This window comes from Eretmochelys imbricata, chromosome 7 (genome assembly GCF_965152235.1).
Source record: "Eretmochelys imbricata isolate rEreImb1 chromosome 7, rEreImb1.hap1, whole genome shotgun sequence".
NCBI lineage: Eukaryota > Metazoa > Chordata > Testudines > Cheloniidae > Eretmochelys > Eretmochelys imbricata.
The window spans coordinates 91,533,665-91,545,714 of NC_135578.1; the positions used below are offsets into that span (position 1 = coordinate 91,533,665).

The window sequence follows — 12,050 nt, forward strand, 5'->3', positions numbered from 1 at the left end:
AACATTTGTTAGTTCAACACATGCAACACAGAGAAGGGCAAAAGGCTCTGATGAAGCACTTTGTACTGTTTGAATTGCATAATGTGTCACCATTAAAGTAGCCAAAGTTTCTTTTAAGCCAGAAGTCAAGTAAAAATAGATTGTTTGCCCAACAACAGGCATATCACAAAATGATCAGTACTATACAGTACAGTAGCAGTTTTCAACCTTTTTTCATCTGTGGACCCCTACAAATTTTTGAATGGAGGTGCGGATCTCTTTAGAAATCTTAGACAGTCTGTGGTCTCCAAGGGTCCACGGACCACAGGCTGAAAACCACTTTTCTTTGGTAACAACCACCTTTTGCAGATCCCCAGAGGTCTGTGGACCAAAGGTTGAAAATCACTGCAGTACAGGCTTCAGATTCCCTTTGCCTTAAAGAGATTTTCTGGACTACTTGCACGGCAAACTGCTGCCACCAAGTCAGAGTTCAGATTAATCAGAAAACTCTCCAGGAAAACCTATTCTGCAGCTGTTTAACAGGATCTGACAGCCAGAGACAGCAGCATTTCCCAGGATGCACCTATCTATTTATTCAGACATTCAAATCAAACATTCCATTGAAATCTAAACTTAAGTAACTTCATAGCTAAAATACCACCATCCCCCAGTCCATGGCTTTATGAAACAGAAAGTACAAAAAAATTTAAATGTGTAAGATGTGCTAGTGGCACATCACAAAATACAGAAACATTATTAGTAAGGATTTACATTTCTACAGCACCTTTTTATCCAGAGATTTCAAAAAGCGGTTTCTTCCTTAGATTATACAGGTGGATCAGTTTAGGATGTCTCATAAAAATACATATTGGAAGTTATTATCTCCGTGATTTAAATGTAAGAAACTGATCCCATGTGCACAGAAATAATCCTTGATAATGAAAGAATGGGCAAGAACAGATATAAAATAACTTTTGTCTCAAAAGAATGTTTTCCTATGAAAACATCATAAGCCACCCATGACTGGACTCAAGCTTGTCATAACATATTACTTAATAGGCTCAGACTGACTGTTGCTTCCTGCTTGTATAAAACGACAGTTCTGTGGAAAGTGCCTCCTTCAAAATGACACATATCAGGGGAGTAAACAATACGGGGGGAAGGATGCAGAGAGAAAAAAACTATAACCATCCCCTGCTCAGGTCTACTGGGTTGCACTGTTTACATGATGAATGAGGAGAATGAAAAGGAGCTGGAAAAACTAAGATTTTAAAGAAGGTTTATCAAAGTAGCCTTATAAAGCTGCTTTATAAACATGCTGATTTGGAACAATCCCCAGTTATTCGATTGCCACTTCTCTAACTGAATGAAGAGCAACCAGAAAAGATGTGCTCCATCCTGAGACAGTTTAAGATGAACCCCACCATCCCTCATTAATTACAGAGGAAATAATTTTCTTGTTTTGCTAAATGCAACCCTGAGGTTAACTTTTCATTGCTCCAAATTCAGGGTAAGGTTTCCCACAGTAACCATAACCCTCTCCCAATATGTGCGTACATTATGACAAGGGTCTTTCCTGACATAGTCACAGGACATAGATGCAAAGTGGCAAAGTGCTACATACTGCAGATGCATCTGTAGACAGATGCAATATACACAAATAGCAAAGGAAAATTCACTTTTCTCTATATTACTGAAGGAGTGGAATGAAATACAGTTACTTTCCAATACACTTTTTTTATAACTCACATCACATATTGTTCACTGCTGTGTGAACATGCTGCATAATGAACATCTGATAATAATGGGTATTAACAAGGGGGCCATAATTAGTAGTTATATGACCCTTTATTCTGACTTTCAAAAACTTGTGGACTTAAAATCTCATTCAACATTGCACCAGAATAATCATCTGTAAATGTTTTTGTCTCTCCAATAGGTCAATTTCATATAATGAAAAGTATAACTAACACAACACTAAGAATGAAAACCTGAAGAATCAATATCAAGAAGAATGTTGGGAACAAAATTATGATTCTGACAGCAAAAATTCTAATTGCTGCAACTCTTGGGATCCATCCAGAGCTCTATTACAGAGAAGTGGAATGTAGGGGAAGTAGAGGAGGAGCTAACAGATCTGCTCTCGGCACCCAGGGGATGCAAAAGTTTCAATCCATGGTAACAGGGAAACAGGAACTTTCCCTACTCTCAGGTGTCTCTGCTGGGTCAGTTGCTGCACAATCATCTGAAAGAAGTCCTTCCCCTGCTCTCTCTCACACAATATTCCCAGCAAAAAACTTACTAGAGAACAATTATTTTACCTGCTTACAAAACATTTTGTCACAAGTTTTGTCCCTCAATTTAGCAGGCTGAAAGTTCTTTATAACTGTTAATTATTTTAGCTTCAGAACACCTTTATGAGGTATTACTTACTCACATTCTACAGATGAGGGAACTGAATTACAGAAAGCTTTATTTGCCCAATATCATACCACAAGTCAGTGGTAGCGTGAGGGAGAGAACCAGGTCTGTTCATTAACCAAAACCTATCCTTCATAGAAGTGACTCAAGTAGCTTGCCCACATCAGAAAATAGATGTTGCCTTAGACCTCAGCTATGGTATTGAGTAGGTCTATTTCTTTGCTGGTACCATCATGCTACCCTGCCACATTCTGCTCCAGTTTGGCTCCTTCCAAGTCCCAGTTTTGCTGAAAAAGACCCAAAGCTTGACCACTGCCCCAGTATCACTTTAGGCTGGGAGCTGAACAAACAAGCAGGACTCTTGAGAAAGATTGGAGCTTGTGACGTTTACAGTGAGTTTTACTTGTTTAAATGAGAGCCATTTCTTGTTTGTTTTTTACTGCACCGCACAAATGGCTTTGTTGGGGACCTCCTACTGTATTTTTATTGGCGTGTTTTGGAAACAGTTATGATGGCCACCAAACAGAGAGGTTCTTAAGAAGGCCTGAAAAACCATCAGGCGCAGGAAGTTATGGACAAGTTTATCTCAAGCTTGGAAACTAGTGTGATCATAGAGGGAGCAATGCCATATTCTGTGCCTTCCCCACAATAGGTCATTTCCAAAGATAGGCAGGTTCCAGGGTTAGACAGAGGTGTACAGGGGTGTGCTGGAGAAGCCAACAGATGCTACAAAAGCCAGTTTGTAGAACAGAGACCACTCCATCTCCATGCCCACACCCAAATATAGTACACCTGCTCAAAGAGTATCTTTTTCAAATGCTTTCATCAAGGCCTTTTTGGCAGGTGTAATAATGAACAAAGGGAGACCTGGTCACACCCAAGGGGGGTATAAATTGACTTGACTCCAGGGAGAAAGAGATGACATCAGACAGTTGTCACCAGGGAAGTGGCAGCTGACAGGACCCTGACACTGTGAATAGGGCCTTTACTGATTGATTCCCCCCACCAGTATAGGGGAACATTTCTTACTTTTTTGGGAATGTTTAAGTCCTTGACAGTAGTAAAGTAATTATCCACAGGAAATTCTGACCATGCTGGATCAGAGTTGAAATTTCTTTGTAAGTAAATGACATGTTTGAGGCCAGATCTACACTACAGAGCTATATTGGTATAAGTACATCACACAGGGGTGTGAAAAATCCACACCCGTGAGCAATGTAGTTATACCAACCTAGCCCCCCCGGAGTAGACAGCGCTCCATCAATGGGAGAAGCTCTCCTGTCAGTGAAGGATCATCTTCACTTGAGCACTACAGTGGTGCAGCTACATTGTTTTAAATGTAGACCTGACCTCAGACTCCAGTAACAAAGAATAAGATGACACAGCTCTGTTCAGGAACATCAATGGATAAACCTGAAATATTTGCAAGGACTTAGGCAGGTCCTAATGAGACCATCAGGGCAGAGATGAGTATACGCTTTTAAGTCAGAAAGACACATATACAAATTCAGTTGTATTTGTGTTTTCAAAACCAATTCAAACAAACAGTTACTAATTTTTTGGGTGTTCTATATAAAAATCTGAATTTTAGAATCCCTTCTAAATATAGCTTAAAGTTACAGTTGTTCCTTTTTGAACTATTCTTGGAAACATGTAAACTTATTTCTAATATTTTATATTTTGCAAGTGCATTTTTAAACCAATTGTATCAATTGCAATAGCCCCACTTGCTACAGCTCCGGTTTTTGTTATGCCTTCTCTCTCTTCCAGGCCTCATTCTAATTTTTCCATTTGCTTTTGTATAACAGATCATAATATACCTTTTCCATCTATCTCCCTCTCCTACCGCTATAACTGTGTTCTCCACTTCCTCCCCTAATATTCTGCCTCCTCCCCCCAAAAATCTCTCTGAACCTACTTCTCTTCTAGTTTACCTCATTTCTACTCACCGCCATTCAGAATTTGGAAATCTGTCCATACACTTACAAGCCAAAGAACAAGCCATACTAGCAACAAACTGACATGAATGATGGGTGGGGTTCCACTATTCAAGAACAGTCCCATTCCAAGCTGTTGAGAAAGGGGAGGTGGCTAGGATACCTACCAGAGTGCTATTCCTGAACCTCCCTCCTCCCTTGGGAGGATCCATCTTCTATATCAGCCTGCAGATAGCAGGTATTTTCTGTTCTCCTCACCAGAGCTTCCTGGCTGCTAAGGGTGATGGTGACAATAAGAGTTTTCACTACTTTACCTTTCCCAAGATTGCACTGTTCACTCCTCTGCCCCAAGGTTACAGCTTCTAGCCTTCTCAAGCAAAAGAGTAAAACTAATAAGAATTCTATCAGTATCACAGCTGAATACTGAATAGCAGTAGTGAACCTGACACCATTCGTCTGTATCTTGGAGAGCTATGGGCAGCAATAGAGACATAGGGAGCCTTTTTTATGTAGTCAGCATGGCACCCATCAATAATTTTTTCACACCAAGGTGATCTTTGCAAAGGGCTTTTAAAACAAAAACTCATTCTCCAGTAGTTGATGGCACTCTTTGGGGAATCTTCCTAATGGGTGTGGGCAGGTGGATTTTTCAAGCCCTGCATAGAAGGTATATATCAAGATTCTATCAGTAACAAAGAATAGCCTTTGGAGAATAACAAACACGTAGTAAATAATCACTGAGCAGACTTTCCCTATTCTCATTTATGTGTACTTTTGCTCCACTGTTTCATATTATTTTAAAAGTAGGTAAATGTACATTATAAAATTAACAGATGTACACCAAGACAATTCACACCTCTTGAATATATTGATTTATACTTGTTCACAATTTAATGAACACACAAAAATATCATTCCAGATTAGAATGACTAGAAATAATTTATACGGACATGTTCTCATTACACTCAGAGTGTAAATGTAATATGGAAATATTTCAGCTTTCAGGACATGACAGGATCCACCATCTGTCAGAAATCAGTCTAACCCTAGTACTTTCCACTGCAGTGACTGACACCACATTCCTAGAAACAGACACTTTGAATATGCCTAAAAATGCTTAAGGTTGTTTTAAAACAGAAAGTGTTTACAAATCAATTTTTAAAAGGTTAGAAACTACCTTCCCCACTCCCACCTTGGTAAAGCGCCTAAAGAGCTTCCAGTGTTATACTGTTAGATTGATTCTCTATAGAATAGAGAGCAAGGTCCCCACCTAGGCCCACTGAAATCAATAAGAATTTTGCCACTAACTGCAATGGAAGTGGTTCTGAGGACAGATTTATAATTCACAAGCTAAATAAATATGGTACAGAAACATGGAAGTTTTTTTTATAGAAATGTCAAAGATTTGGAGGCACATCTCAAGTGTCTTTCAACTAGACTTATTCTGTAACATAAACCAAGTGACAGAGTAAGTTATTTCTTGTTATATTACAAAGCATTTGACTGTGGAACAAACAAGCATTTTGGATAGACAGGGTATTCCAGAAGAAGGTAAAGAATTTTCAAAGGATTTATACTGCAAGTGAACAAGCAAAGAATCCCATGTCCTCTTTATAGACATAACCTGAAATATGGAGCCTGCAACCTAAGCACCCCCTTGCAGCCACGGGTCACTCTGCAGCACCCTGCCTTTGATTTCCCCCTCTTCACTGGGCACCAAAGATCCACCTAATTTTTCCCTTTTATTGGGGGCAAAGTACCTCAGCTTTCCACCATAGGTGACACGGCAGGGCTCCTCCACAGCTTAACAGGACTCTCTGACATGCCCAGTAAGTAAATTTATTTGTCCAAACATAGGCATGTAACAGACCACCCTCCCCCGCCCACAAAAAACCCCCCACAGTTCCTCAGCTCTCCCTTTGTCCTAGGATTTCATGGCTTATCCTGACAGTGGGGTCTCAGCTAATCCTACCACTTGCAGCACCCCATTCCTAGCCAACTCTGCTCTCAGCCAATTCTGTTGCCCTTCAGGTCAACCTTCATAGGCACCTGGCCTTTGGTTCCTCTCCCCAGGCACAGTCTGCCACAATAACTCCTCCTCATCCCGCCCTCTTTACAGGCCTTTATCACTCCAGGTACAGCCCTCCCCGCCCTTTAATTAGTCTCAGTTGGGCCTAGTAAACACTGACACTGGGATCTGGGCCTGGTCTACTCACAGGGTCCAGCTACCCTGTGACCTATTACTCATGAAGAAGTCGGCGTAATACAGACCAATGAAAAATGGTCAGAACTGAGTGACAAACTTTATAAAGAGAAACTGCCAGCACAGCTAGCTCCCAAGAACAGCAGTGCTGCCTGCAAGTAAATGCAACCAGTAAAATAATTCAGGAAAGAAGGAAAAAGGCCAACCTGAAAATTCTGCCATATTACTGACTCATTCTTGTTCATGTTCCTCACGGAGTATTATATATTGCCCTCTGGCTGATAAGCCTATTTCTGTGGTTTCACTTAAGAGATGAATGAATCCAGCTGGATCCTAGAACTTCAAGGAAGAATGCTCAAATGCCAGGAGCACTGCAGCAATGGCCTGGGGGATTATCAATCATTTTTGCCCAGGACCACGGGATGGACCCCAGGCACTCCTTTCTCCTGCACTGTCCTAAGTCACCAGGGTTTACAAATGGCCTACATCAGAGAGGGAGGCTAGACAGCAAATCCAGCTGACCGTGGCATGGAAGATTTTTACCTGCCTCCCTGTTTCTGAGACTCAGGTCTTGTCTACATTACCTGCAGCATCAAAGGGCAGCGATTGATCCAGCGGGGGTCGATTTATCGTGTCTAGACTAGACACGATAAATCAACCGCAGAGCACTCTCCTGTCGACTCCAGTATTCCACTGGAGTAAGAGGCACAGGCGGAGTCGACGGGGGAGCATCAGCTGTCGACTCACCACAGTGAAGACACCGCGGTGAGTAGATCTAAGTACATCGACTTCAGCTATGTTATTCACGTAGCTGAAGTTGCGTAACTTAGATTGACCCCTCCGCCACACACAGTGTAGACCAGACCTAAAGGTTTCATTTTCAGAGGTGATGAGAACTCACACTTCCCACTGACTTTATTTGGAATTCCAGGTGCTTAGCACCTCTAAGAATCTGCTGTTGCAACTCAGAATTGGAACAGCTCCAAATGGTGAGCTATTTGGTGATGGTACAGGACTGCTTTCAGGCAGGCAACCTTCTTCAGTATAGCTTTAGCTGGCATTGAGTTTTTCTGGTCCTCTGAATCGAGTATCTGAGGAAGAAGGTTCAAGTGTGTAGTTTCTGCTAGTTGAGTGCCACCCAGTTTTGCAGACAGATTCTGGATGAGGTTTGCTGATCACATGCAACAGTCCTTTGTCCCTTTTTGATTTGTGGAAGCCAATGGGGAGTGCTTGGACCCACTATGGCAAGGGCCAATAATGCAGGAAAAATGTTTCTAGGCCCTAGAAGCTATACTATATCACTTCTCCAGTGGTCCCATAAATTTCAGCAAAAATAAAGTTTGATTTTAAAATGATGTTTTAGCCCCTAACATTTTGAATATGTTGAGGTAAGGGAATCTTTTTATTTTCAGTGTAATATTTAGTCAGTTATTGTTTTAATTACACATCTACACCTGGATTGGATGGGGTAGTAATGTATCTGTAGCTACTCACCACTTCACCTATACCTGAAATTAAGAACATATCACCCTTTCCTAAGAAATCTTCACCAGCTTCCTGTTTTGTTTTATGAATGTGGCAACCATTATTCCAACTGATGGAAGAGTAGGCTGAACAGCGGGACCAATCACTGTGGAGAGATATGAAATGGGGAACTGAAAAGTTAATATTTGGGAAATGGAGAGAATAGGAAGGAATAAGGGTACTTGAAATCAAATCTGTGGAAAATATTTAAAGCTAGAAGGGAGATTTGGAACCTGATTCTCCAACAGGCAATTAGTAGTGATTCTTTGGGGAATAAAAGAAAGCAGCAGCAATACTAAAAGTTAGACTACTGCTTTTGGATTTGAACATGTTATTTTGCAATAATATGGCAGACACTTTCCTGCTAGAGCTGTGCAATCCTGAAGGACACTAGGTTGTACAATTCATGGATATTTAGAAATACTGTTATGAAATACAAAAATAAATGTTACAAGGGGGAAATAAATACAAAAGTAGGCTACAGAGGTTAAACAAAGCATTTTACCAATATTCATAGCTCCATGGATTTACATGCATGCAATCAGATTAAACACTTTCTATGAAAGGATGCATTTAAATTTTTGTTATATGCATCCCCATGGTTAGGTTATACATTACAATTCATTACAGTCTGCATGTAAAAATATCAGGTGCGCAAGAAACTCAGACAATGACATTTCAATGCTTCAGGACACAGATTCTTAAACTGTGGTCCATGACAAAATAAGCCACTGTGCAACCTCTTCTCTCTGATGTAGACCTTGCCACTATTATTCATGCTCAAAATAGATTGCCACGATGTACAGTATAGGTGGATACAACTCAGGATGATTCAGAAGCTGAATAAGCAGGCTGCCGCATTCTGCACTCAGTGATGGTGCACACTGGCAGTACTTCAGACTTGTGTTCTGGGGGGATGTCATGGCTTCTAACAAGCTTCTGGATGGACTTCAAGGTGTTGATTTTAACTTATCAAGCTCTCATTGGTTTAGGACCTAATTGCTCTCCCCCTGTGACAGACTGTTACATCGGAGATCAGCATGGGCACTGGAGCTTCCTCAATACAAATGATGGAGCGCTGCTGGCAGGGCCTTCTCTAGGATCGGTCTTCTGTTTTGAAACTCACTTCCCACACCCACTCAAGCTGTCAGAGCCCAGATTTTTTAGCCTTCCCTGCAGGCTGCAAAGGCCTTTTTTTTCCCCTCTTGTGTAAGGCTGATGAGAAGAGAGTGGGCCAAGATGAACATGTTTATGGGAAGTCCTTTGCTTATTTAGTAATTTTAGTGTATTAGATCGGTTCCCAGAACGTAGGACGAGCACCTGTAAGTTTTAGAAATTTGAGACATATTAATCTTATGAGCTGTATGTGATGACCATGATCGGACTCACAATACAGTTCACTGGAGGTCAAAACAAATTGATCAAGAGATTGCAAAAGGGTAGAGCAGGACAGAAATATCTCCTCCCCCTTTTCTCATCAGGTTGGACAAAAATCAATGGATTTGAAAAAAAATCAGATTTTTTTTAATTTAAAATGGATTTTTAAAATTTAAACTTTTTTCTTTTTTAAAATAAGCTCATTTAAAATTTAATTTGAAATGGTAACATCTGTTAAAGACCTAAACTTACTATAAATCTATTAAATTCATTTACATTAAAATAAAAAACAAATTAAGCAGTATATGTTTGCACTGGCTAATGACCTGGAACTGGCATCTGTTGCAGTGTAACGCAGCTTTTGGCAGTCTTTTTCAGATAGAGAGAATAATTTTATTCATTTAAGTTTATTCAACTACTTCAAATCAATGACTATAGTCCATTCAAAGTTAAGAAGCTGACTGGGATTTGAAAAAAGGAGGAAAGCTTGTTTTCTTCTTCCAATATAAGAATGAAAACTAGGTGATGATGATGAAACCTAATTCTAAACTCCTGAAGGACATGGTGACCAGAAACAATTAGTTCAATGCATTAACAACAGATATTTCCGTTGTGTAATAAATCACTTGGTTTTAAATTCAAAACATGTTTTGATAATTTTATTTTTTCTTATGTATCCAGCAGATCTACAGTAGCCTTATTTAACTCATTAAATCATTTTAAAATGCTCTGGATAGAAATTTTAATTCAATTAAAAATGCATCCAAACAGACCTTGACACAAATCACAAGTAAAATAATTAATCATCATCTAGTAAATAAGAAATGCATTTGCTTAAATAAATCCCCCTGGTTAGCAAGAAGTATACCCTTTACCACTGAATTTGGTATTTATAGTTGCAAATTGATGATATGTTTTAATGATTACCAACCAAAGAGAATCAACCTCTCTTTAATAACTAAAAAAAAAACAAAAAACTAAAAAGTACAAATGAAAAATGGGATCATAAATGATTATTTAAATCAAGGTCGGCTTGCTTATTTAAGTCAATCCACCCAGTTTCTCATCCTAAGGAAGTATTGTTCTAAATCTTCCCAATTAGCAATTCTTTAAGTTAAAAAAGTGACTGTCTAGGTGTGACACAGAGGTAATTTTATTGAAAACTTTAGTTAATAGAAAGATTTTCATATATTTGGTTTTGGAGAAGGACTCACAGATAGATGCTCCTTAGTGAGATTATGTGCATTTCCCACATACCGTTCTGAAGTCCTCTTCAAACTTGTAAGCCCCACCTCCCGTGGCACAAAGTGTAGTGTGCAGGCTGGAGAAGTTCTTTTCACTACCCATCTGTATGAACCTATGCATGGCACAGGTGGGAAAGCGGATGAAGTGCAAATTCCCTTTGCGTCCACACATGGTCAAGTTTTTCAGTTCAAGATGGACATCGCGAATACCAGTTTTACCATAGGCTGTATTGGAAGTCAAGTATTTCCTAATGCTTTTCAGGTTTTCTACTTCCTCCTGTTCCTCTTCTGCTGTAATGTCTTTTGGTTCAAAGTAGACCAGTTTAACCAATGTTCCCCCAATATCCATTCCGAACCATGGGAATGCTAGGAAAGGGAAAAAAAAAAAAAGAGAGTGGTCCCATAATTATCTTAGTTTATCATATTACTTAGAGTATCTACAGAACTGAAATTCAAGTTAGCAAAGTTTACAAGATCAGTCTGATCCTAAGGACTGCTGGACACTTGCACCTACCAATTGCAGTTATTGGTCATGATCAGACCTCATTCATGAAACCTCAGGGTTAAAACAAAATTTCAGAGAAACTGAAAAACAAGCCTCTAGGCACTTCCCCAAACATATTTTTCTTTGGAGAAATATAATCAGATGTTATGATTATATTACTGAAAACATCTATCTTACTTGGCACTAGAGATCACTACATCTTCAAACAGGATGCTTATTGAATTTCTTCTACTTTGAATCCTAGCATTGCTAAATTAAAATGGATTGGGGGAAATGAAAAAGGAACAGGAAAGTGAAGTTTTGAGTCATGCTGGCAGTGCATGACAACTACATTCCCTTTCCTCTCCCCCTTGTCCTACTCTGCTCTTTATTTGGGAAATAAGCTCTCCAGAAATGGTGTCTGCCTTCCCATCTCTGACATTGATAAAACTGCTGAAGCTAAGATGCCTAGGCTGGCCAGCTGCTCCAAATTTGTTAAGTAACCACACTGGCATGGCACATTTTCTTCTTGACAAAAGAAAGGAAGAAAGGAAGAAAACACCAGCAAGTAAAAGAATTAGTGATACTTTATTTTGGTGCTTAAAAGCTCATGAGCCCATCCCTCAAACCAAACCCCAGTTTCTGGACATAGATTCTGTGTACTATTTGTTCCTCATGATCTCTATGCACGGAAAATACTACTACTCAGACTGCAGCACATCTTCCCTTCACCTCCAGCATGCACCATGGGCCAAGTATAACAAAGGTTTCACTTTATCAACAGCAGGAAAAACATTAAGCGTTCCATACAGCAGGCAGCCAATTTGGCAGAGAAGCCTATCTGTGGATGAGAAAGTACTCCCACCTGTAAGTAAGGCCCT

The 12,050-nt window shown here is 39.8% G+C and overlaps 1 protein-coding gene across 1 annotated transcript in view; it reads right to left on the reverse strand.

The window, feature by feature from the left end:
- Nucleotides 1-12,050, reverse strand: part of PANK1 (pantothenate kinase 1) — a 39,122-nt gene that overhangs the window by 11,503 nt on the left and 15,569 nt on the right. Inside the window, exon 2 of the mRNA XM_077822814.1 lies at nt 10,699-11,051. Coding sequence (XP_077678940.1) covers nt 10,699-11,051 — 353 coding nt within the window. The remainder of the gene's footprint in view (nt 1-10,698; nt 11,052-12,050) is intronic.